Here is a 27,472-nt window from a genome sequence, read left to right as displayed (position 1 = left end):
TATGAAAGAATGGTTGGTTCTTTTCAGGAATTTTGTCATTTTGCTGCTAGCGTCAGCTCATGAATATCTTTAACCTGTCAGTTTTCATGGACGTTTTCTTAGGCAAAGCACCAAATTTCCATCAGTAATTTGTAGTGTATTCTAGTACCATTCCAGCCTTTGGGTGTAGGAAGTTCCTGAGGCACTACACAGGGGATGTGGTAGTACTTCTCTCTGGTTTCTCAAAGGCAGATGCTAGTGGCTGTTCGCTATCTCCCTGTTAGCATTAGCAACCAAAGCGGATGGAGGGCCTGAGAGGAGGGCATCACAAAGCTGGCCGTGAGTAATTCCTTCAGGAATTCACAACTAACATCAACCACTTGAAATGCAACATAGACAACATTTGACCAGCTGAATTTGCTTGGATCTTGTTGATCTTCTTTGTGGTTCATGAAGGTGGTAGAGTATCTGTAGAAATGGTCACAGTTTTCAAAAAATTAATTGGGGGGAGGATGTGAGCTCACAGCTTTTTCAACAACACAGCTCTGGTCTGGAAGCTGTGTATTGTATCCTTCCAGGCCAGCTCCACATCCTTATTCATGTATTTTTTGTGTTCCTGATGTGGTTAGAAGTTCTGGTTGTTTACGATGTACTACAGAGAAGTCTGATTCTGAGGTGGTTATTTGGGGAACCTTTAAAGTTGCAGGGCACAGAGTTTTTCTTCTACATGTGCTACTTGTATGATCTTCCAGAATCAAAAGATACTGGGTTATCAAAAGAACTGGGGTTCTTCGAAGGCACAGCTGCTCACTCCATCAAATAGTAATACACGTACCTAATTGATTAGAGAGAAAAGCTGCTTACAATAGATTTTTCTGCAAAATAAGTAGCTCTGTCTACTCATGAAAAGTCCTGTGCGCTGTTTCCCTAGTTCTCGTTCCCCCATTTGAATACAGTCCTTTTGCATCATTGGTGGGATTTTTTCCTTCAGAAATATTTTCATGCTTTTCCTCTGATTTTTGAAATACATGTTTTACTGATTATCCTCCAGCAACCTCAAGCCTGACGAAGAAGCACTGTTATTATTTTTCCATGCCCACAGGGTTTATTGTGCCTGGAAACTTTTATAATGAATGTGCAGAGATAGTAAATATTTTTTCCCTCCTTCGCCCCCCCCCCCCCCCCCCCGAGCTTGCTAGCTGGAAAAAGAGAAGAGGGGAAATCTGCTTTCAGTACAAATACTTGGTGGGGAGGGGAGCAGTAAGGCGGAGAGAATACAGGAAGGAAGAAAATATTATGACTAGTATCTCCAGATCTAATCTGTTTGTTCTAAATTATTTTCCATTTTTCCTAGCATTTTTTCTCATGGGTAATTGAGCAACATCAATGTAGTTCTGCAGGCCTCGCTATGGAAGGGCACTGCTTAAGTGCTGAGGTTTATTGCATGTCTTTGAGCCACATTATAAGGGGAAGCTGTTTGTTTTCGCAAGGTCAGGTCCTAATTTTCCACTCTGAACTGTAATTTTACTTCATACCTGATATGAGAACTGAATTCTGGTTTTGGGATGGGGAGGAAGAGAGTCTGCCAGGACCAAATACTGCTCTCCATTTTTCTTAAGCACAAAACCCCAGTTGTTCCCAGTTTTTTAAGACCTTTTTAGTTTACAAGTCTGGGAAATGTCTTATTTGCATAGAAGATTAACGTGAGAGCTTTTGAATAAGTGTAAATTCATAGGTGCTAGTAATATGCTGATTTCAAAATGTTTTATACGTTGCTTTTTCATGAATTCCATTCTCTCAATTCTTGGCTACCGTCACTAGGATGTGGGAGGAGAATTGTTACCAGGGAATGAAAGAAAAGATAGCTTTATATTACCTTGTGTTTTCACTCTAGGGATACATGTATTATTTCAGAATATATTCAGCCTCACTAGGTTAGGTTTCAGTAAGATGGATTTACAACTTCTTTAGGGTCCCACATGCATTTACTGTTTTTCTTTAGAGATTTCATGTACAGCAATAATAACTTGCTTTTGAGCAAGACTTCCTTCTCACGATACCAGAGTAATGTTCTTGTTAGTGAGGATCCTGATTTCTAACCTGTAATTACATTAATATTTTTGCAGCTGCTGAAAGTAGACTGAAAGGTTTTAGTGAAAGGCAGAAGGTTTGACAAGTTGCAACCTGCAAGGGAATCTCAGAGCCGGGAATGCCAAAGCTTTTGAGTTAGATAGCTGTTGAACGCATGTTAAAGAAAAACTTGGCATTACTCTTCTGAATGATGATTTAATACACGGTCAACATAGTATAGCAGAATAGCAAAGCTAATAATCAGACACGTGTGTACATGATAACCTCACATCCTTAATTAAATGGTAGACAAGAAGAGTTTGGTGCTTGATGTGAGCTGCTGATTAGTCAGTGGTTTATGGGTAGCTTTTTTCTTTCACTAAGCTGTGAAAAGTGGGATTTTTTTCATTAAAAGATGTCTTTACAAAAAACGAACTGTTTTTATTAACATCTTGTAAAGTGAGGGCAACATTATTTCATTTTATAGATAAACAGTGGTTTCATGAGAATCTACTTCAAAGGGATACATCCAGTGCCTTTGAAAATTGCCGTACGTGGGCCCCTGATACAGGAAATCATTTAAATGCCTTCCGTTTCATATGAAATAAAAAGTGTGCACAAAGACTTCTCAAAATAGGAATGCTCTCCTGTAACGGGGTTTCATTCATACTGCTAAATATGGGTTAAGAATGTAACTTTAGATGTTGGATTTAAATATATTGACCTGTGCTCTTTTTTTTTTTTTTATTGAAACTGAAATAGCTGTAAATGTTTTTATTTTCATCCAAACATTTTACCTAACTGTCTGTCTCAGAAAAAAATTTCTGTTGGGGAATTTAAATCAATTTAATCTCAGTTAGGAAACTTTTGATTACTTTTCCTGCTATTGAAAAAAACCAAACCTGAACATCCGCGCTTGAATATATATGCATTATGAACTCCCCTTCCTCCCAGCCCATGGCAGTAGACTGGACAGCAATAAAACTCTGTGAAACTCCACACCAAGCTCCTACAAAACACCCAAAGCAAGAAGGCTGCAGCTATTCAAACCGACATTCATTACACTCTCCCCCATGTCCCTGCAGACCTGACTGCAGGATTCAACCTGGTAACAAACTCTGTCCCTGCCCTGCAAAGCAGCCAGCCAAGTACTGTTTGGTTATTCCTCTGCTACTTAATCACAGCCTGCTTACAGCAATGGCGGGGGCCCAAAGGGCTGAGTTTCTGACCTACCAGGGTGTCCTGTGTCCCCAGGGCAGGTCCTGGGGTCCTGCTGGGGCAGCGCTGACGGGGGCTCACCCCGACCGGGCGTTTCATACTCAGCACAGCCCCTCTGCAGCTCCCTTTGGGTCCCACGGTGGGGGAACGTGTCCAGACCTTGGGACTTAAGGCAGACCCATCCCAGCTCTGCCCAGCTGCCCTCTCCCCCGGAGGAGTGCTCTGGGGTTCTTGCAGCTCTTTTGTGAGCCCCTTCCCTGCAGTACCCCTCCATGCCTGGTGGGCGCACATTCCCTTTGGTGGGGTGGGGGTACCTTTGCTGCAGCTCCTCATTTAGCTGATTGCTCTGCTGTGGGCTTCCCTGCCAGCTACAGCCCCTTCTGAGTCTCCTCTCAGCCCCTGTTCTGCAGGGCTGCAGCCCCTCTGCTACCCGGAAGCTGCTGATGGTTTCCAGTGCATCAGGCATGCGAGTTCTGGATCAACTGTTACGTGTCTGTCCAGAAAGTCTCCAAAAAGATTATGCTTCATATCCATTTTCACATTGAAATCTAATACTATATACAGCTGGAATGAAATTAGTTACAAGCTGGAGTTAGATGTTACACTAATACCATCCCCACCTATTCCTTGTAAGAATATATATATACAAATTTTGGGACCAACTTCAGTGGCTGGACAGCATTCTCTGCTTTTATGCTGTAATAATGTTCCATTTGCACATATCTTTAAAGTGATATTGTAAGCTCTGTCTTGATTTATGCTTAGTGTGGGATCCAGGCATAGCACTACTTTCTTGATTTCTTTTTCAAGGGCAGTTGTGTAATACTTCCAGAGAATTTCTAGTCCTGTGTTCCTGGTGTTTTGTTGTTGGTCTTTGTTGATGTTGTGCCATTTCAAAGGCAGGAAAAGAAGCTTGTTTCCAGGCAGCCCTGGCGCTCCTGAAGTTTCTTTCTTTGCATGTTAGCATTACCTGCTTCTCGGTTCCGTGTTGGTCTGACCTACAGCATCCTGAGGCTTAGTGGAAGAAGCTGGGGTGCTGGGGGGGCCAATGGAATCTGAAAAATTAATTTCAAAATATTTTTAACAAAAGACATTAGCAGATACGCATTTTGCAGTGTATTTTTTAAATTTATTTTACTAAAAGAGGAAATAGTGCTGGTGGTTTACCTTTCACAGGTTTTCACTTCTTGGGCAGTTAATATTCTAACTGACCCCACCTGCACCGACCGATTTGGCCTTTTATCATTAACAGCTCTAAAGAATTACGTAAACGGAATTGAAGATGAAAAGCACCTACCATGTTGTGAAGCCAGCTGTTGGAGAAGTTCAGTACTGTAACAGTTAACGCTGCTTTAAGAAGCTGAATTTTTAATTTCTTTTGTTGAGACCATAATTGAGTTAACAGTTCAGTGCTAGTATAACAATTTAGTTTCTAATATAAAACCTGATAGTAGTAGTGTGATTCTTTGCAGGAACCCTGTAGCAGGCAAGTACTGGCTGCGGCATCTCATCGGTTTGGAAGATGTGATTTCTCAGATGAGGGAGCATATAGAGCTCCAATATGAAAGTCTGACAAAATTTCTCCTTTGCTAGGGTATCCAAGCACAAAGCCTTTCCCTTTTTATATTTTTGGTTTTCTTCTCCAGCATTTTTATTCCTGAATATTGATTTTCCTTTTCTCCCCTTCCCACTGTCCCTTCTAAACTTACTTGTGGAAGATGTAAAAATCTTACTCTGTTGCTACTTATTTTTTTCCCTCAGTCTAGTTCTGTACCATGAATTTTGTCTTCAAGGGAAAATCACAGTTATGATTGGTAATTTCAGGTGCTACTGCATAAATTCCTCAGGCCTGATGGCTTAGCAGAAATGTTCAGCTGGATAAAGTTTTTTGGGTTGGGAAGATAAGATATGTATTATGTGTTAGTATCAACATATGTTATTGGATGCAATTCTGAAAGTATTAAATGGCAACAGTATGTCAGAGATGGTGGGACCAGGCGTGGGTGCCAGAAGTTGTGATAAGCAGTTGCCAATGTCTGTAGGTGATAGGGAGAACTGTAACCCATCTGTTCTGAAGCCGTGTAGTGTTGCAGAGGAAAATCTCTGCCAGGTAAGAATTTCTGCTAAACACCAAAGATAGCAACCCCACAGACTCCAGAAGAATGACCTGATTGCAGCTCTTCGCAGAGACTGCAGTATAATTTTGAGTACCAGAGAACTTCCCGTAATTGATTGGTTTGCGGTTTTTTGGGGGCACAGCTTGGTTTAGTGCTAGTTGTCACAAAACAAGCAGCATATTGCTCTCTGCAGCCAGTCTGCGGCAAGCGCTCCTGGGTGATCTGCGGAAAGGCTGATAGTTAACTGTCAGAGTAAATAGTGTTTTGTTGTGTAGTGTTGATCGGATGTGATACCAGAGGATGATATTTGTTGCAGTTTGTTTTCATCTTGTTTGCACTCTGGAATGCATAGAAAAGATTGAGTTCGTAAAACAGTGTTCTCTATTTTTTTAATTATGTGGTTGTTATGGCTTTAACTGTTAACTGGTCCAGGGGAATTAATACTTCAACAGTAGCTGAAGTTAGTTCATTCTGAAAGCAAACATTAAGTAGGTGTGCTGGAAGAATTAGTCCTTGAGAAAGCATTTACGGGTCATTTCATAGTTGGACTTGTTTGTTCAGCCATTACAAGTGTTGGAAGTTTTTGTTGGGAGTGGGCATTTTTATCTCATGAGTAAAATCTAGATAAGATGATGTAAAATATGTGCACTACATATCTGAATTCACCTAATTTCAATGTTTTATATGATGCGATCTAGTTTTCATAGCTGATCTCTTATTTACCGTCAGTGTCTGCAGAGAGAAGAAAAACGGACATGTTGAATTTCACCAGCGTGTTGACAGAAGGTGTCAGAAGCCTTGCGCTCACCTTAATGGCTTGCAAGAAAAGGCTTGTGTTCAGGCCAGCTGCGTTTTAAGCATTACCATGTGCAGTCACAAGAAAAATGACTGTAGTGCTGGTGTAAAATTAGGGGCAGCTCAGGAAGTTCGCAGGCTTGCAGCTCTGGTCCTGTGGGATCCCCACCATACTAGTGCCTGTTGAGTATTTGTGATGGAGTGGTGAATATGTGGTGAATATGAACTCTTTTGTATTTTTGTACAACTGAGGAGTTTCCCAAGAGAATTGGGGGATGTGTGACTTTTTTTCCAGTGTGTTAAGTCTCTTGAATTTCATTGTGAGTCATACAATGTCTGGATGGGATTTAAGGATCTGGAGAACTTTCTGATTTTTTCCTTTTCAGTTTCCGGACTTGAGTCCTTCATCAAAATGATAAACTTTTGCCATTGTTTTCAGTGACTCCCACCAAGGAAGGGGATTAACTCTTTATCCTGAGGGTAATCAGTCTGTAGTTTATGAGCTGCTGCTTGCTTATGCTGTCGCATGACTGGCAATAGGTTTCTGGTAGCCCAGGAGTTCCCGGGGAGAGGAGGACATGAACGAGCAGGGATGGTAGATGTCAGGATCACAGGGTCACTTCAGGACTAAATTATCTGAAAACTGGATGCCAGAACAATGTGGATTAAACTGAAGGGGACCTGGCCTGGCAGAAAGAGCAAAATACACTGTGTTAGGAAACTGAGTGGAAATGTAAGTGTGAGGGGATGTCAGGAACAACTGCCGTTTTTAGGTTTAATGCAGAATTTTGGAATTGGAGTTTTTCCCACCTACACTATGTGGGTGCCTTGCTCTCTGGCTTGTTTGTGTTTAAGGGTGTTGTAACTTGAAAACGTTGGTGTTCTTTGAAACAAACCTTTGGAAAGAGGCTGTTTTGGGTTGGCAAACCTGCCTTTTGGAGTTTTAACGTGGGTCTGTTGCAAGCATCCTCCTTTCCTGTTCAGTAGGAAGCATCCTGTTATTGTCTCTGCAGATGTGTCATAGTAGGGGCATGTTACTTGTTCTCACTGGGAGTTAAAAAGGCCTCAGTTTCCTTTTAGTTTTCAGAATTTAAGGTACTTGTGGAGAATCTTGCCTTGGGCACAGGGCTGCATGCTCTAAAACAGTCTTTCCTGTGATCACCATGCCCATTTGAATCAACCTTCCTGGAGACTTGCTATCAATCCCACATTCTGTATTTTTTGTGCACTTTTAAAACCACTGTGTTTCTCCGTCATTATTTATGAATTGTTTTTCAGGCTTCTTGTTTTGTTTGCTTATAAAAAGAAAATATGCCTAAAAGGTTTAAATTCCACCTTTTCTGCTCTCTTGTAAACAAAAAACCCCACCCATGCACAAACCCAAACAACAGTGTGTCTAGCACAGCAATTTTATCTTGGTTAGCAGTTGCCCTTTGCACTCAGTTAGGTTGCCTGGTTTTATTTTTGGGGGTGGACTGATCTTAGCTATTGGGAAAACATAAATCTCACCCGCAACGTAACGGAGGTCCTGGAAATACTTCTTATAGTGTGTAGCATTCTCTGATGTTGGTTTGGTTACATAAAAGCATGGTTTGTTCTCAATTCTTTTTTTACTTTTGGAGAAGGTGAGAGTGCTGAGTGGTTTCTCTGTATATTCTGTCCACAGACCATGACTAAAACCTCTTTCAGTTCAAGCAATGGTACTGACTGTAATAGCAGTATAATATTTAGTTCTCTTCACTTGCCTCTTTGGTATCAGCAAAAAAAAGTAGCTTTGATGAAATGCTTATACTGCCTCTGCTGGTGCTGACGATCCCCAGCTGAATTTTTTCCCATCCTTTGGGGTGACACAGTACAGCCCCAACATCTGCTTCCCAGTTATATTTTTGATCATACTTTGACTGTGCTCCTTGTGCCTTGTTTGTTCTTCAGCATTTCCTTCTTCTCATGCAAGTTGTGCAGGATTGGCCTCCTGCAGTTCAATCAGAACAGAGGAAATGCAAGCCAGTATCTCACAAATTTTGCCTCTGATGCAATTCCAGCATGTTTTTCCAGGGAAATTTAAATGAGATGTTTTATTCATACAAAATCAGTATTGCTCTGTTCTCTTCCAATTCTGATAGTCCTGGATGAGTGCAGGAGATTATCTGCAGATTGAAGAGTCCTCTCAAGAGCAGTAAGTTTATGTGTAAGTTTCGTATTTCACCATACTATGGTACTGAAGATTAGAAACTTTTGCAAATGTGATGTGGTTTATATTGAGTTGCCAGTAGAAGAACGGATTTGAAATTCCTGTGGAGGATGTATGATGTTAGAGTCAAAAGCACAGAAACCAAGTAAAGATGCTTTGCAAAAGGAGCACACAGGAAGCGGGACAGACAGAAACTTTTTTTTTTTTCTACTTTCTTGTCTCGTTCCCAACAGAGAACCAGAGCAGGAGCTTCTACGTTAGCACCTGCTCTGACTTCCTCCTTCAGCAACAGGCCTGGTTATTTTTGTAACCCGTTGTGTTTTTTCGTTTTGTTTTGTTTTGTTTTTTCTTCTCTGAATTTGCAGAATTGATGAACTCCCTGGTGCCTCTTTGAAACAGCTTTCTTTACTGAGTGAATGTTATGCTGTACTCTCTAACATCCCAGGAACAGATTTACAGATTTTTTTAATTTGTTTATTTTTAATGGCAATAGTAGGTTATCATTTGCACTTGAGTGACCATACTACTTGCATGCAGCTCACTTTAGGAGTGTGAGGATAGCTTATAGTGATTTTAATCTTCCTCTGAGGAGTTACGAGGTTTACTAAAGCATTTGTAGCGAAATAGACTTAGAGGCAAAAATGGTAAATAAATAATGCAAGATCAAACAAATACGAGTGACAGAGATGGGAATGGAATTTAGCAGTGCTCTCGCCTCGGATCCTGTAGATGCGAGCTCATGCTCGCCATGAGCTTCCTGCCCTTCCTGTGTGGCTGGCTGCCTGCAAGGCATCAGCCCTGGGGAAGGGAGCTAGCCGTTACCTGGTTTCATTTGCCTGCATCCAAAGTTAAAATGACCATGAGCAGCTCTCAAATCGATGTCGCCGTGCAGCTGCCCCAGTGCTCATGCAGCATTGGGCAGCCTCGGCGGACAGGAGAGAGAAGCTAAAAGTGCTTCCTTTGGCCTGAGCTTAAAATGTTTGTGCTTCGTTCAGTGGAAACTCTTCGTTATAGAGGAGCCTAAGGACATCATTATTACAGTGTCATTAAATCCCGTTAGTTTAATTATGTAGTATGCTTTAAAGCCGTAAGAAATACTTGCATAGTATTTTAAAATGAAGCAAAAGTATACATAATATATTTAACAGTGAATGGAATTAATTCAAGATTTAATATTGTGTTTAAGGAAAAAAAAATGCAGATGTTTTTGAGACAATAACTTGTAACTTTGCAGAGGATTTTTTTTTAATATGTGGCAGTAATATATATAGGACATGATTTGTTTGTCTTAAGGTTACAATATTTAACTGTTCTTCTGTTACCTGCTGTGGTTTGGTATTGATTATGCATTCCCTTACTGCTGTGCTGATTTCATATAGTGTATGTATATTTTTTTTCTCATTTGCTTCCCCCTCCTCCTTGGTCTGTCTGAGGATAGCTCACCTTTCTCCCCAAAGTAGCATCTAGCTTGGCAGGCAATTCTGTCAGTGTGATTTATTTTCTTTCACCTGGGCTTTCTTGTTATAATGTCCTGGTTTGGGGGGTGGGTGGGTTGGTTAGTTGGTTGGCTTTTGAGAAAGCAATAGAAGTAAGCACCTGAACACTGCTGTTGGGTTTTTCTCAGTTATCCTCTTTGTTCTTATTTACCTTTTTTTTGTTAAAATTATTGACTAAGGTTTTTGTTACAGCCTCATTAAGCTTCTCTTGTTTAGGATTAGCTTTTTGCTGTCACAGCGTCCTGAGACAAATTCTAACTATTCCAGCCACCACAAACGTGTGAGCACATTATTTATTGGAACTCTGACTTGGGCCAACTAGGAATTTGGATCCCTCCTTTTTCCCGCAAACTGCATTTTATGACTTCCAGAAGCACAAATGTGCAAAAAGTGCTTCAATCCCACAGAAGTTCTTGGCAGGATGACCTGGTTAAAGCCTAAGTAACCAGGGCTACTTACTATGTGCTGGTGAGAATGGGAAAACAAAGAGAAATAAGAAGGGGTTGTCAGAAAAAAGGATATTCACAAGATTACTTCATATGTCTCTTTTCCTAGCACAAAATCACTAATAGAATATATAAAATGTGAACAATTTATTATGGTACATGTTTGTAGAATTCTTTGAGTTTCGTTTTGATGGTAGTTCACTTTATTTGCTTGCACATAGAATCTGGATTGAAACAGGACATTTCAATCTCATAATTTCTAATGTTCATTTTATCTGTGTAGGAGAGAGTTTAAGCTGGGTGTAAATTAGGTGGGCAGACAATTTATGTTAAAAAGGGGTGAAATTAAGTATTTTAGAGGTAACCTATCGGAGACTGCATCTATTCATACTACTTATGGTAGCTAAAGTAGACTGAAAGTTCTGAGATTTTGAGTTACATTTTATAATTTTTGCCCTGAAAATATTAGGATTCTCAAATTAGGTGATTCTCCGCTCATGCCAGGAAACGTCTAGCATCTTCTGCAGGGTGATGTATTACCTTTCTTTCATTGTTGAGGTAGTTGACACAAAATTCTGCGTGAAAACAGTTGTACTTGTGTGATGTTCCTATGCCGACTCACTGGCATTTGCTTTTTCTTATCTCTTTTGTGATGCTTCAGTACTCTTCACGGACTGGGGAACAGAGGATCACATATTCTGCCTGTGCAGAACCTACATACAGTGTCATCCAGGATTTAGATCCAGTAGTTATCCCAATAACTTAAGTAAAAGCACTTATTTTCCAGACGAATTTTAATTTTTTTACAGTTCTTTTAAGCTACCTGTGGCAAACTCCTGTACAACTTTAGTGGGAAAAAAACACCAGTCCTTTCTCTAAACAAATAAGCTCAGTTAATGGTAGGATACTAGTGGAAGTTGCATAAATACTGCATTGTGTCGTCTCTGTTGCTTAAATTTACTGGATATTATTTGTTGAGTGGTACTGTTATATCATTCATTTATTTAATATATAGATCGAGTAAAGTTTGCTGATAGCAGTGATGAGTTCAGCATTATAAAGTTAAGTTAATCACAATGTCATGTACTGGGAGGCATATCTTTTGTGTTAAAAAATATGCCTATTTGTAAACAGCAGTAAGATACATAGTAACTATACTATACTGACACAACTATATTTATAAAATAGCTTGAGTAAAAGAAATCTAAACTACTTAGTTGTCTTTTTGGGCACTGATTTGTTATCTAGCTGGTCATTGCTGGATGGTGTTTTATTAGATTCCAATTGTTAGCAAACGATATTCATGGAAGCTTGTGGGAGGAAGTGTGGAGTAAGAACTTGGTTTCTTGCTGGTGGAGTTACTGGAATTCTTTACAAATCTGTAATGTGCATTAACTGATAGAGTTTGGTAGTTTCTCCAGCTCTGGGCTTTGTTACACAGAACAGAACGCTAGCTTAGCCTGGGAATAGCCGGTGAACATCGATTGTACTGGTTTGGGCAAGTTCTGTAGTTACAGAAATAAGCTGATGTGAAACTGGATGGGTATAATCAGGTATCTCCTGAAAGCAACTGAGATGCTTGCAACATGAGGCAGAGCAGCTGTCAAAAATGTTCTTGTGCAAATGTGGTTATCTTTATTTTTGGACTAACCAGCATTTTGTCTTCACAGCAGCTATACTTCTGAATGGAAGTGGCTTGCAGACAGAGCTAGAATTGGCAGCCGTTGGACATGGCTTCAGGCCCAGATTTCAGAACTAGAATACAAAATCCAACAACTAACTGACCTTCACAGGCAGATACGTGCCACCAAGGTATTGTCTGTAAGCTCATAAATGGGCTTTTCAAATAATCTTTTGACAGTGTTTCTTGTAATATTTATTTGGTTCCTTGTTGTTGTTGTTGTTGTTGTTGTTTGTTTTGCCCTAGAGTTCTTGCATCTGCACAGGCTATCACATGCAAAGGTAATGAGAAGGACATCAGGAGCTAAAAAGTATTGTACCCTAGAGGCACCAGTACAGGACTGGGAGTCAGGAACTCTTACCTTCCTATCTGTTACAGTTAGTGACTTTGTTAGTGACTTCCAGGGGCCCGGCACAAGGTACTGCATTTATCACACTAGTTTTTTCCCTCATCAGAAGAGGCACGATTTGGTTTTCAGGTGGGGTGGTTGGTTGTTCGCTTTTGTGTTGTGGGGTTTCAGAGTGGGTTTTTTTGTTATTTACAGTGCACGTTTATTCCGAGGATTAGTTAGTTAATGTTTGTACAGCGCTTTGAACAGGTCAAGGATTAATTATTACTAAAATTCCAATGTGTGTAACTCATGTACTAGTTTTTGTAAATCAAACTGGCTAGACAGTGGGAAAGTCACATTCCTAAAACATGAATACTCTATCTGTCAATTTAATGGGTTCCGCAGGTCATTCTCATGTGCAAGAAGCCAAAACCTGTGATAATTCTGGTGGTGTGATAGTGAGGGGTTTTAGAGGAGAGCTCTTTGGCTCTCCATTGATGAGTGTCTTGTAGGCTGTCTGATCTGTGCTGGGGTCAGATAAGCACAGATGGAGAGGAGCCAGAAGATGCTTTAGACTTTGTGTGGCTGAATGTGAGACTTGGAGGGAGTTTAAAAGGAGAGGGAAATCACCCCAGAGAGCATTTCCCTGTGATCATGTAAAGAAAAATTATTCCCTCTTCTCCTTTTACCCTCAAAGCCTTTCTTTTCATATCCAGCTTCGTCTCTCCTGCTCACAACTTTTCCCCAGTAATTGAAGAGCCTTTGTTTGAGGGTCTGCTCTGTCTCTACCCACAGAAATGAAAGGAGATTTTGTATTTTGGTGAAGGGTGAGAATGCTCATATTTTAATGTTGTCCTAAATACCAGGTACATGCACACTGTTACACCCAAAAGCTATCAGTCTTAAAGGTGACATAGGTCTCATGAGCTGCAGAAGATGGAGAAATAAATAAATGAGAGAAAGAACATTCTTTTAGTCATGTATTTTCTTTGCATTAGGTGGTATGTTGGCTTGGAGCCTAGTGGTCGTCCTGGTAGAGATCTTTAGTGACATTCCTTTTTGCAAACTTCATGCCCCTTTTACCAGCTGTGGTATTCAGTATTTGGCATTGTGTCCCATAGTGAAGGTAGACGCATATTTCTTCGTCTGTGATTTTTTTGCCTATGTATTTGTAGTACACCAGCACAGCAGCTACGGAAGGACACGTGGGCTGATAGAAGAGCTCTTTGTTTTCATTTAGTGGCTCCAGAGTAGTTACACAATATCATTAGAATGTGTGTGCTGTGTTTAATGGTTTCAGAGTGATTTTTATGTGTTTTGAGTGGAAAAAAATGTGATTCATAGCCAGTGAACAATGATTTCAAGCAAAATGCCACTCCTTTAGCACCATAACGCAATAGGAAGGGAGATGGTTAATTTGTGGGCAGTTTCCTGGCCTTCTGTAATGTGCATTGTGTCTTCTCTGTCTCTTCCCCGTGCACACAGAAGTAGCAGCTCTGGATCTCTGAGAGTCTTTTCATTTGGAAAAAAGTCTATCTGCAAAACAAAACAATTCCGTTAAGGCGGGGGGAGAGAGTTCATTGCCAAAGCCTACTGGTTGTAACCCATTTAATTTATAATTCCTCATAAGTCATTATTAGTCTTTTAATTCTTTAGTCTTCCTCTTTTCTTCTGTGTGTGTTCCACCTCTCCCTTTTCGTACAGTCTGTCAATGTTCTCCTTCCTTTTCTGCTTCCCTCTTTCCGTGCTTGGTCAACAGGATTCTCAACTTAATAAAATTCCAGTGAAAGTGAGGGTTGCATCCCCCTCTTTTCACTGCTTTTCCTGTGTGCCTTCCTCCAGCTTCAGAATTTGTGGTTTAGACTTTAGCGAGTTATTTTCTTCGCTCGCTCTGTTGTCATGACCTATGATTCATTCACTAAAGAGATCTAAAGATTCTAAATTCTAAAAGAGCCTAAGGCTGTTGAGCTAGCTTTTCCACCTGTTGTGGCACATAAAAATTAGATCTATACTTGAATTTCCTTGAACGTACTGCCTAGTTTTAACTACTGCTGGTCTACGCAGTGTAGTGTGATCCTGTCTGGATTTGTTTCCATCTGCTGTAAATGGAAAAGCACAGATGATGGGCTACTACCTGATAAGGAACGCGGAAAATCTAGGGTTGGCTTGATGGAAATTCAGAATCTCTGTGCCCTTTTTGGGCACTAAAGCAAGTTTTCAAGCACCTACATCTGGTTTTGGAGAATATCTTTGTTCTCAGTTTTGAATTTAAAACTCAAACAGGGAATAAGTTAGAGACACAGTGAGAACAGGACAATGTCATGTTTTCTCCCAGTCCCCCCTTTGGAGTCTCTTTGAGACTTGCTTTCGTGGGTTAGGAGAAGTTGCTGCTGAGGAAGGAGTCAAGGTATGAGTAAAAGAAATAATATAGTAAAAAGAAATAATATAGGTGTTCCTTGTGTTCACATAATGATAATCTTTATTGTTTTTAGTGGAATATTCTTACTACAAAGAGAAATTAGAAGCAGTGTAATTGAATGGTCCCATTTTTCCAGTATCTGCTTGATATTTGAGTAACAGTCAGTACTTAAAAGCAAGTAAGTTCTTTCCCTTTTTCTTTGGAAAAAGCCTGCAGAGGTTTGATAGCCTTTTCTGAGTGTTAAATTTATTCGATCAAGATAATGACAAATTAAGAGACTATTTGAGGAACTGTTTTTAACTGTAACTGAGATGTTACCTAGGATTGTATTTGACACACTTCTATTTTTCTAATCTGTCATGTGCAAAATGCAATGGGGGTATTCTTTTCCTAATTCTGTTTATGAAACTGTTACTTCCCTACCATATAAAGCTATATTTATCTTATTAAGTGGCATTTTCGATGATAGACCACATCTGATACCACATTTGTGCAGATTGTCTTGAAAAGCAGTCAGATTGCTAGAATATTTAGGATAGTTACCTCTGTAATTACAAAACTCTAAAAATGCTCACCTTAAAAAAGTTAATTATTAAATTGTAAAATGCTTTTGTTTTGAATTGTATACATCTCTGCTACATAAAAAATAACAACCTTCATGTTTTGCTTAGAACATGGATAGGAATAAGAAAAATAGAGCACTTTCTAATTCCTCTGCAAAATTTCTTGGCTGCAAAGACTATAACCAACTTCAAATCAAAGGGTGGTTGTTTCTTACAGAAAAATCTCTTCTTAAATCAACACGCAAATGATCGTATAGTTGCTCTAATAAGTATGAATTTCTGATTTGAATTTTGGCACAGATGTTTTAGCAGTGGTATAACACTAGAGTGATTGCAGTTATAAGGAGTAGCATAAATGGTACAGCTTTTCATTAATGAAGATACCTACTATTTCAATATTTTAGCTGTTAAGTGTATTTAAAAATCTAGTTCAGAGGTTCAGAGAGTTACTGGGAGGATTTAAGGGGGATGTGCCAGGTTCTACTGCCCCTTAAAAATGATTTAGGAGGGTAAATCCATTGTCAACCAACTGTGTTCAATTGCTGTTGTCTAGGGGATGGTGATCTTAGAAGAATTCCCATTTCCAAAAGACATTTTGAAGAAGCAAACACAATTGACAGACCAAGAAGCTTTATTAAACGCTACAGGGAATTCGCAAGCTGCCATTGAAAGACAGGATTCTTTGCCGGAGCATGACTTTGAAATGTCACCCAGCAGTCCTACCCTGCTTTTACGAAACATAGAAAAACAGGTAAAGTAAAATGAGAACTGAACGGTCAATGGAGCCAAATGATTTGCTTCAGAAGTAGGGCAGGTTCCATGGTGATGACTTCCAAAAAGGAAGATATTTCACAGTCCCGAGAGTGGGTGCTGAGGAACTGAAGGGCTTAAATAACTACATTGTACACCAGGTTACAAATTAACCTTTTATTTCTGACGTGTCTGCATTACCGCTTTGTTTCCATCAAAGCGGCCACATAACAACTTCTAATAGCTGTCCACAAACCTGCCTGTCCTTTCTAGTTAGGCTCGATGTGGAGTTGCCACAGTTTGTTTCAGGAAATATTTATGTGAGATGAAAGAGTTCAGCTGAACATGGAGGTATGTTGCACTTGAAAGAAAACAAAAAAAAAAAAGCTCCAACAGAATATAATTGTTGGCCTGCCTTTTCAAGCATCATAGGCCTCCAGTTCAGAGCTGAGGAATTCCAGGTACTTAAGTGCCATAGTGTAGGCGTAGCTGTGAGCTGAGTTTCAGTTCACGGTGTTCAAAACAGTCATTTCCAAGGTTAATTCCAGGAAATACGATATAGACTCCAGTAGGGCTTTCTTTTACTAGAAAGTACATAAAGAATGTGGCAGGATCACATTGCTGAAGGAGATACAGGAAATTTGTTTTCAGAATGAATTTATGCAGTTAGCGTAAAGCAAACCTGACAAAGCCAGTATAGTGCATTAATATGTTGCTCTGCTGCTGTACATAAATTCCTGGTCATATAGACGTGTTTTAAATGGGGTAAGAGTAGGTTTAGATACTAATGCCTGTTCCTGAATCTCTGTGCCAATTTTTCTTATTTGATAGTCATACTTTCCTGTTCTTAAAATGCTTCCCCTGTTTGATAGATCTTATCCACAACAGACAGGAGTGAGGAAGCAATGAAACAGGAAACTTATATACGCAGTGCTGGCAATTGCACAAGGTAAACCGAAGAGCATTTTTAGAATGTGGTGAATATCCCCTCTTTAAGTGGTTATTTGGGGAATTAAATGCACTTTTCAGTGAGAATTTGACAATTAAAGTAATAGTAGTGTGTTTCCTGGTCCCTAAGTAGCTACAAACAGAGGTCCACCAACTTTGGTGATCTAAAAATTACTTGGAAGTAAAGGAGTTCTTCATTTAATGCATCTCACAGATTACATCAGATTTCTTCCCTTTACACCACAAAAAGCTTTGTGGTTTGATTTGCTTTTTGACTATCAGTTCTGTAAATCAACCTTAACTCTGGAGGACTGAGTTTCTTCTTGTTTGATGTCAGGAGCAGCGATGCTGTAGGCTGACATACATCCCCAGATATTCCCACAGATTTCTTCAGTCTTTTGTTAAAGTATTTATTAGTTAAAAATAAATAATTTTACTTGTGAACAAAAAAAATTCATAATACAAAGTGACTGAGCCAGGCAATTTTTATTAATACTGTTTTCAAGTCCTTTTCACAGCTATGCAACGTTTTAAAAACATGTATGTTTTTCCTTGCAATTTGGAAGTCTGCCATTGTTTCGATCCTTTTATATTCAGTAGAGACTTTGCTCCTTACAGACTGAATTCTGTTGAGATTTTTAAATCTATCTGGCATCTTGTTTGCTTTGTCCGGACCCTTTGTAATTTGCTTTCTATTTCTGTGCTTTAGTATCTATCCCTGAATATTTTATTCTGACAAGAAATTTTTAACTGACTGCATCACTTCAACATGAACAGAAAAGACATGAGTTGTAATAAAATGGAAAATACTTTTTCTGCCTCTTTCTGCATAAATGGTAGTGCCTCAAAATGTGACCAAAACTTACTGGGTAACCTTTAGCAATTTTTGTTTTAAACAATCTCAGTTCTGAATGAAAATCCTACAAAATAATGTAAAAGTTTACCAAAAAAAGTATGCTATTTCAGATACATTTAATTTCTGGTTAGCGTGCAGCACACAGTTTCCTCTAAGAAAGCTATGTTTATTGTCAGAATAGCCTTTAAGGTTTGACATTTAAAACAAAAAAATCATTGTGAAATGTTATCTGGAGTCAGTCCACAATTCATTGCTTTATAAGGAGTAATTCTTAGTCTTAACAAATTAGCTGCATTTGGTTTGGGGCAGTTCTGAAAATCTGGGGTTTGGTGGGCTTGGGGCTTCTTGTTGCTATTTTTGAGGATACCAGAAGATTTTAGCCATTCCGTCTGTAGTTACAATAGTCCTCCTGTAGTTACACTTCCTTTTATAAAAACCTTTGTCAATCTACAGTGAGCAATGAAGAGGATTCTTTTAACAAGAAAAACACTTGGAGTGAACAAAATGTACAATGAGTAGACAGCAGACTTTCCCCCGCCCTGATGAAATGCTTGCTGAATAGCCAGTTAGCAGCTCTGGGCTGCAGCTGTTGGAACATCAGCTGTAAAGTGCTCTGGTTTCTTTTGCCTCTTAAAAAACCTTTGGTTAAAATTCTACGGTCACTAATGTGTTTTGTGTACTACTTATTCAAACGTATCAACAATGTCCTTGGCTGGTTGTTCAGGGTTGTGTTGGCTTTTTGTTGGTGTTTTTGTTGGTGTTGTTTGTTTGTGTAGTTGAACATAACACTTGTGAAAGAAAAACATGCCACACTTGATTAGAAGAAACTAAATATGATTATTCCATGATGTATGCGACTGGAATCCTGAGTAGGAAAACAACAAAAACCCAGGACCTTTGAGCTCTTGAGTCTGAATGGAAGTCTGACTACCTTTTTATTTTTCTTATTTTTTCCAGAGTGCGCAACTAAGTGAAATCATCAGCAGCCTAATTGCTCCACTCAGTCTGTCTCCAGCTTCTTCATCTCTTTCATCCAAGACCTGTAAGCACAGACAGCTGGTGAATGGCATCTCCTTCAGGTAGGTGATAGCATGGTAGCAATTTTTTTGAGAATAGCTTTTGGTTATGTTATATAGATGAAACTGATAATCATTACAGTAGTAAATCAAGAAGAGAGAGCTGCTTTCTGCCAGCTTCAAGAGAAGTCAAGTCTTGCTTGTAAGGTTGAAAGTAGTAGGGTTTTGTTTTCTTCTTAAAGACATCATAAAAGTATGCAACCACTGTAAGTGCACTGAAGTACTGGGAAGATGAACATAGCTGTGAAGTAGTGAAAGGATACAGTAAGTAACGCACTACTCCAGATTATTTCAGACTTCATGCATTCTGTCATCACGAGTGCGACTGTATTTCTGGAAAAGCGTCGAACTAGACTTCACTAGTACAGTAGAATACATAAGCAATGTCAGGTGTGCCTCAGCGTGGGTCAGTGTCAGGTTTTTGTGGCAGCTTCATTCATTTTAAGCACATCAGTCTTCAATACAAGGCCAAATTTATCTTTTCCAGCTATTTTTTCAGGAATTTGGAGATAATATTTTTCCATTTGTGGTCTGTTTTTCTGGATGGATATACCTTCCAGGATGACTGTAGCAGCTTGAAATTAATATTGTAGAAAAACGTTTCTCAGTACTACTCCATGCTTCTTAGTAGTTTAATCTTTATTCGAAGATTTCAAAATACAGTACAGGCTGTAATCGGTATTAGTCTCAAAACTGCATTAAGGTAATTGACTACAGTCCTGTCTTACAGAAGACCTAGGCCTGTAGGCTATTCCTCCAGAGATACTGGTAACGTGATTTTTGAGGATGGAGGGGTTGCTGTTATTCATAGGTCTTAATTAAGATCAGGCGGATGAAGAAAGTGTTCCCTAGTAGAGCTGGGGGCTTTATGGCAGTGTCTGCAGCACAATGTAATTCCCTGGCTCCCAGCTCCAAGAAGAGCTGGCCACACCGTCTTTGCCGCAGAGGCTGTAGCCTGCCACAAAGAGATTATAATGAGCAGCTTGGATGCGCAGCTTATTTAACTGCTGTCTGTTCCAAAGCAATTGTGTGACTGTGCCCTAAATTTAAGGATGAAGGGGTCCTGTCATGTAGCATTCATACTCCTGACATATCAGTTGTTTGCAGATAATGTAGGGGAAAATCAGTGGATTCCTCTGAGTTTTGGAATAAAAATAGTCTTGAATTAGGAGTTGCTAGTAGAGATGGGTATGTGGAAGAAGAGAGTAGTTCAGGCTGTTTGAAGGCTGTGTCTTGAATCTGTGACTTTTTCATGAAACGGGTGAGGAAGGGTTCCTGCTTTTAAAAATGTTTTTAGGAGCCTATGAAGTTGACTTCATGATGAGGGACTCTAATGATGTAACTTCAAGCTGTTTCTCTTCTGATCTATCAGGCACTGTCCAAAATCAGTCTTACTTCCATTTTATGAGCAACACAGTGTTTGCTCATGGACCACTCTTTCTAAGGCTGTTTGTTTTCTACTTATGACCTATAAAAGCCCAAAGAAAAATGGGAAGAATTGGAAGATTTTCTCAGTGCTGTAGCTCTAAACTGGAGTTGGTGAGTTAGGTGTTGGAAGGGAATCTGAGAGACTTGAGAGCTTTCTAGATGTCATCTTAAAAATCAGTTAAATCATTAAAATTAATTTTCCACTTCTTGTGAAGTGTTTTGAAGTCTACAAATAAATACTGTTCATTAAATGTGGTAATCAAGCATGATATAGAATGGTTATCGTGAGAATCCTGCAGGGAAATTCATTGCCTCCTACTTCTTGGTTTTTTGACTGAATTTCAGTTTTTTGTGGTATTTTTTTTGTAGTAGTTTTGTGTGCAATTAATTGAGACAATTACATACTACAGTTAACTTCATTTCTTGGCTCTTTCTCCTCTTGCTCTTTCTAGATCTTGCTCTGACTGTATTAAATACTTGAGAAAGTAGAAATAAAAATCAAATGAAAAATAAGGTGATAGATTTGTTTCGAAGAGGGGGAAAAAAAGGGATTATAGCAATTTTTACTTAGGTAAATTCTTGAAATTAGTTGTAGGATCTTGATGTGAAAGATATAATAGTCCATGTTTAAAGTAGGTGTAAGTGTGAGATGCTTTGGGGTTGGTAATCATGGGGTTGCAGTGTGGTTGGCTACTTGGCTGTTCCCAGAGGAAGCGGTGGTGCGTGTACGGTTCCTGGTTGGTTAAATGTGGGTAGCCTTGCATTTGTCAAGGTGTAATTTCATTAGTGACTTCCTTTTTCTATGTAGCTTTTCTTCGCTCGATTGAATCTAGATGCCAAGATTAGCCAGACGCCTTGTATGAAGGTGAATGTTCATAGAAGCAGTTCCCTAAGCTAGCGATAACCACTTTCTTCGGAGGGGACAGGAATGAAAAAGTTGATTACTTCAGTACAAGTAGTGCTGGTCTGCTGGCTTGCTGTGCATGTGTGTCTGTGAGTAAGGTCTCTGCTCTTTAGCTAGGCTACAGAGCAGGGAAGGCCAACCTATGAGCTTTGAAAAGAGGGTTTCAATAAATTCATCAATTTTACATCTCGCAATGGTCCATGTCACTCTTCTGTAGAATCATGTTTTGAAAACCACTCAAATTAAGATCAAAATAAATGGATAACTCAAACCTTGACTGGGAAGCCTATTTACACAAGTGGCAGGAAAGCCATACTGCTGTGTGCTGGAGCTCCAAGACACAGACCTGAGATCTCTGCTTCTTCTGAAAACGGAGCTGTGCACTGCTGCAGGGCACAGGAGGGTAAATACAGCGGCTGGCAGAGAGTGAAGAGACGGGGCAGACCACCAGAACAAAGACAGGAATCACAGAAGTTGAGGAGCCAGACTGAGGAGCTTTTTGTTCTAATTTACCTGTCCAAGTTGTCTTTCACATAAAAGGGAGGTACGTGGAAGTCTAGAAGTTGGGCTTGGCACCATCTGACTTCAAGGTGAATAATTACAGATAAAATGTTTTTGAGAATTTGGAGAAAGTATTCTAAGAAATCTTTTGCGTGGACTTTAAACGTTGCATTTCTCTCTCAAGCCTTAAAAATGCAGTGTTAGCATTAAGAATGTCATGCTTCAGTATTTGGGGCTTTTCCTTGGCACATGCTAGTACGTTCCTTTAAATACTTTGTACCATCCCTCTTTTAATTAGCACATTTTTTTCATTGAGTCTGTGTTGCTTATTGGGATTGTTCTGATGTGTCGGAAGGACAGCTCAAATTCAAGCCTGTAAAGTCTTGTTACCACACCAGCACAGCATGGGATGGTGTTTAATCACACTTTCATAACAAGCTCTTCTATTTAATAAAAATGTATCGTGAGAAGCATACTGCTTGACAAAAAAGATTGATTAAATGTCCTCGTAATAAATTCAGTTTCATTTTTTGTTATGTGTTTTAACTTTACTAATAAGACTGTGACTTGCCAGGCAAAGTTCTTAAGAGAAAATAATCATTTGTGCAGGTAGATGACCTCTTATGAACCAAGACCAAAATATCCCCTAAACATGCACTTCTCAGGCAGTTTAGAGTTGCAGTCAAGGTCTTCAGCATTGTAAAACTAAAAGCACACTAGAGTGCTTTTTGCAGCAAGCCTTCAGCATTGTGGGCAGATGTTGTTACACCAACAAAATAAAATCAGGATACCTATAAAATCTTAGTGCACCCTTCCCATTGAGTCATTCCCACCCAAATGAGACGAAGTTTTGAATTCTTAGCTTGTAGTGTTCCCTGTTGTGGTTAGCAGACAGGCGGTAGGCTGGTGAGAGTGATCCAAGGTTGTTATGCATGTACGTATAGAGTTTTCTATTGCTCTTAGCTATTGCTCTTGGCCTTATGCTGTCACGTAACTTTTGTGATTGCATACTGAATTACTAAGAGCATGAGTACAGCAAGTGTGTGTGTTGGTAAGCTTGTGGAGGGGTGATGCTGTAACACTGAGGAGGATTTGAAAGGGATAGACTTCGGGAAATGCAGGTAAGAGTGAGATTTCATTTTAAAACGAAACTTTTTGTGACTGCCACATTGCAACTGGCGCTGAGCTTGCATTCTTCCAAATCATGTGGGTCTAGCCAGCTTCTGGGTCTTAAAGAGGCTGGGCTTCCCCTCCTCCTTGAGAGCTTCCCCCAGGCTGGCTTGGGCTTGGGCTCTGTTGGAGAGCTCTATTGGCATGTCCCTGAAGTGAAGGTTAATGGCCTTGTGTTGGTTAAACCAAGTGTGCAGAGTCCCTAACTTTGATAGAAATGCTTCACGGTGAGTTGCAAGCCCTACACTGAATGGACAGTGGTTTGTAAAGCTCTACTTAAGTTTTAGTTCTTGAGTGAAAAAAGTTGTCGGGAAATATTAATTGCAACTTAAAACTCATAGGTGCTAGAAGTGTTAGAAAGAGAGTTCTTCAATTTGGAAAAACCAAAAGCCATTATGTGCTTGACGTTTGTCTTCACGAGCAGAAAGGTGAACAAGAACAATAAACTTCCTTTCGTGACCTAACACAGAATGAATCAACAAGCAAACAAAGCACATGGTTTTCTGAAACAGTGTGCTAAAACATTTTAGTGTTAATAAAATTCTCCTAGATAGCTAATGCTAATCAGTGTACGAAATCCTGGCCTGTGCATATGGAGTGTATTTAACATTTTGTATTTTGTCGCCCCATTAATCATGAAATTGCAGAGCTTCAGACAACAGAGAGGTATCGTCTTCGAGCAGCTGGTTGCTTGATCATCAGCACATCAAGAAAAGAAGAAGAGACAGAACAAGACTAAGATCTCTCTCTGTGGCTAACATGAGCACATCTGCCCGAACACGGCCGCTTCATAGTTTCCAGAAGAGGAAACTCTACAGAATGCACGGTGCCTGTTACTGGAATCAGCAGGTAGGCCTTGCCTCTCTCTTCAGGAGACAAAACCAAAGGGTCCTGCTGCTGGAGTCTGCGTGTGTCTTGTCTGGTATGTCAGAAGAATAGTGCATGCTGTGCTAGTTATTTTTCACGTTCAGGGAGCATGTAGTGTACGTGGCAGGAGTACTAGATGTGTCAGTAGGAGATCAGAGTTGATGAATTGAACATAAAAATTAAAGACGCTCAGAATCCTGCTTATCAAATCAGTTTGTTGTATAGCTATCTTGAAAGTCTTTGTACGGCCTAAGAGAGAACTTGAGAGCTTCCTTGGGAGGCTTGACTGCTGAGGAAACATGCTACAGTGTAAATCAGCTGCCTGCTTGTTTTCAGAATATTTGTTTTAGCTACAAGAACGTTTACACAGCTGGTGGCACATTATTTTCTCGGAAATTAAATTGCAATATCTTAATCTTGTTTCCGTTTTTGCTGTTCTTGATTAGTTATATTGCCTTTTTTTTTGTGACACTTTATGAATGCTTTAAAACTCTTAGAAGTTTCCGCATTACAAAGGAATTAATATTTTTAAATGGGAAAAAAAACCCATTGTTTGTTGTGCAGGGCGAGGCATAACTGTTCATGTCTGATATTAATAGCATATCGGTGGTAAGAATATATAACGGTGCTTAAAGCAACAGTCTAATTTGGGAGCAGAGACGGTATGAACTCACTGTTTAGGGCAGTGTTAATCCCAAGCGGTTTCAATGTCTTGATTTTACTTTGCCTTTTAAAAGTGTGTTATACTGACAGAAATCTCCATGTCTCCTCAGCTAACTCTCCAGGGTTTACTAAGTGTACCAGTGGTCTGGGGAGAGATTTCCCCTGCAAGGAGGTTCTTTGTGAGTGTGCTGATTCAGCATCCTCTGCAAAATTGCAGAAGTGTCCTAGTTTTAGCAAGATTTTATTGAAAAACTGCGCAGTTTCTTATTAGCTTGACTTCCTAGTTTCCTGGCAGTGGGACTTAAAGACTTGGCAGCCTGCCTGGAGGGTTGGTGGTGGGGGTGGATTAGAGTTTGGGAGCTCTACCTTCTAGACACTTAGGCTTTTCATCTTCCTTGCATTAACCAAGGAGACTCTTGCAGACTTGGACTTCCTTGTTTCCCATTCAATCCAATCCAATCTAATCCGTGTCCTGTTTAAAGAGGTTGGAGGCCTCATTCCCTGACTGATGCCCCCAGTACCACAAGTGCTTCCTCCAGCTGTGGAGATGGCTCCTCAGCAAGAGACTGCAGGACTTCCCTTCCTTCTACTTAAACATGAGGGGTTTCCACTCCAGATGCAGCTTCTAAATAACAGGCTCTTCTGTAAGCCTGCGTCTTTCAGGCTCAAGTATTTCATATTTCTACAAGCGCTGCCTACATCTCTGTCTTTTGAAAACTGGGCCAGGGTTAGTGCAGTTCAGAGAACAACAGTAGAAGCTTGTGAACAGAAACTTCAGTTTGGCAGCCTGGCAGCTGGAGTACAAAGCTGAGTTTACATTTTTATCTTCAGCCAACCATAGACCTGAGCTGCTTTGCACTGTGAGTAGTTTACCTTGACTTGCAGTCTAAAGAGATAAATTTGTAGTTTACCTTTGATTTTTAGACTGCAATCAAAAAGTACATTTTTAAGTTACTAGTTAAGGGTTCACATACTGGAGCTGGTGCAACTGTGTGTCTGCGCCATGCTCACGACATTTCTAGTGCTGGGTTACTGTCTGCTAACTGAGCTCTGGTGTCTCTGTACCAAAAGTGCAGAGATGTCCCAAAGACAGGATGGTAAAAAAACCTATAGAGAATGCTGTTCATGCTTACTGCAGCTCTTGGCTCAAAACCCTATGTTTAGACTCTGCTTTCTAATACCCTCTCCATGGGAAGTTAACCGAGAGCCATGTGGAGAACTGCGTCGCATGCTACAGATAGATTCTGCTCGTGTTCCTGGAGAAAATAAGGGGTGGTGGCAGCAATCAAGCTGTCAGCTTCAGACTTCACACAAGTGCCAAACTCAATTAAAGTTTTCAAAATTAAGGTAAAGCAGTGAACAAAGGCTCTTACGCAGTGTCGGCTAAAAACAGTGTATCAGGGATCCTGCTGGGGAAGTAAGTGATAAAAAATTGGACTGGACATTTCCAGCACATTCTGACAATCAAACCTAAATGGGTATCGAGTCTTTGAATTAAGAGGCATCATGAGTGTATTGTTTCATTCAAGAAATCTTACTCTAACAGGTCCTGTCACTTTCTTCGTCCTGCACTTGCTACACTTGGTTACCCGTCTGTTGATGAGATTGCTCAGCCTGTAATGGAAGAACCCTGGCCATCAGCCCAGGCTGACTGCTAGATTAGGCAGATGTCTAGGGGTAAGCATGCAAAATGGGGAATGGCCTCTGGGATTGATACCTAGTTTTCTTTGAAAATGCATTTATATTCTCAGTAGTAATTCAGCAAATTTCCTCTGGCCTTTCATAGAAAAAAAAAAAGGAGTTACTTCTTAGCAGCATGGAAAATAGTTGGATTTTTAATGTAACCTTAGTGTGCCAGCTCTAGCAAGTGCTTCTCCCATATTTCTATTAAGTTTTACATACTTATATAGCTCCTGGTATCATGGTCTGTGAGGACCTCCATTTCTTTAAGGTCACTGGCCTGAGAGCAAGCTGGAGCTAGGGCAGACTTGCTACCTCCTGCAGCAGATGTGGAGTTAACAGAGACCAGCTTGCCAAAGTCTGAGGAGAAGGTTGAATCTGCTGAACATCGCAGCTCCAGCGGCAGCTTCCCCACAGTGCCTGGCTGAAGCAGCCAGTGAGCGAGCGCCTGGCAGTGCTGGTGGGTGATGCTGCTGTGAGGAGTAATCTGATCAAGATGATGACTAAAGAACTCCGACCGGAGAATCACAGCAAAATGAAGGCTTCCTGTGTGTAGGAGATTAAGAAACACTGGGATAGTTTTGAGGAATTTGGCGCTTTTTTGGGTGATTGGTTGTACCCTTTGGACATTGAATGGCATTCAGAGTATTGTCCTTTGCATCTCTTCAGATTCATTTGGGAAGCTCAGCTGCCCTCCACCTCCCAGCATCCATGTTAGGAAAAGCAAAGTATGAAACTGTGAACTGCTGTCCCATCTGTCAGTTCATAAGGTCACTGGGAAGGCAGCCACATTTTTGCTCTTATCTACTGCCATGCTACATACATTTACAATGCTGTCAAAAGTTTGAGTATTTAGTGACCTAGTAGCCTCCCAGTGCCTGTTGAGAGATGCCCTATATTGTCCTCTGTTCGCTGTATTTCTTTTCTGAAGAGGACTACACCTTCCTCTGCTCTGGCGTTTAAATAATGCTTACACAGAGGAGTATCTAAAAGAAAACACAGAACTCTTATGAGAAGACCTGCCAGATCTATAACTGCAGGGGGATAAATAAAACAGGATGCAGGGTGTTTGGTTTATCTGTCACCATCCAGTATCCTCAGGAACTTGAAACATCCTTTGGGGCCAAAACCGCTTGTCCCCGAATTCAGAATGACTTAAGTACCACAGATGATCTGTGAGTCATCTTTGGCCACGGAATCTGTTTTGTATCTGTCGTCTTTCATTATCTAAATAGCTTGGTAAGAGCTTAGGCCATTTCGCGATTGTGAGTCAGTGCACAAGCCACTCAGAATAATCCACATGCACAGTATCCCCTGGGACTG

At 40.2% G+C, this 27,472-nt stretch overlaps 1 protein-coding gene across 6 annotated transcripts in view; it reads left to right on the top strand.

Moving 5' to 3' along the window:
* The window catches only part of KANSL1L (KAT8 regulatory NSL complex subunit 1 like), a 62,612-nt gene that overhangs the window by 8,445 nt on the left and 26,695 nt on the right, over positions 1-27,472 (top strand). For 4 of the 6 annotated variants that reach the window (XR_010071929.1, XM_063340989.1, XM_063340991.1 and 1 more), the window contains exons 4-7: positions 11,983-12,124; positions 15,860-16,057; positions 18,818-18,939; positions 23,587-23,788. Coding sequence is in view for 5 of the 6 variants with exons in the window: in XM_063340989.1 (XP_063197059.1) it covers positions 11,983-12,124; positions 15,860-16,057; positions 18,818-18,939; positions 23,587-23,788 (664 nt within the window). In the remaining variant the exon portion in view is untranslated. The remainder of the gene's footprint in view (positions 1-11,982; positions 12,125-15,859; positions 16,058-18,817; positions 18,940-23,586; positions 23,789-27,472) is intronic. The other 2 variants (XM_063340990.1, XM_063340992.1) reach the window with 2 other exon arrangements.

This window comes from Chroicocephalus ridibundus, chromosome 7 (genome assembly GCF_963924245.1).
Source record: "Chroicocephalus ridibundus chromosome 7, bChrRid1.1, whole genome shotgun sequence".
NCBI classification, from domain to species: domain Eukaryota; kingdom Metazoa; phylum Chordata; class Aves; order Charadriiformes; family Laridae; genus Chroicocephalus; species Chroicocephalus ridibundus.
The sequence above is the reverse complement of the archived record's forward strand: the minus strand, read 5'-3'. Positions and strand labels throughout refer to the sequence as shown.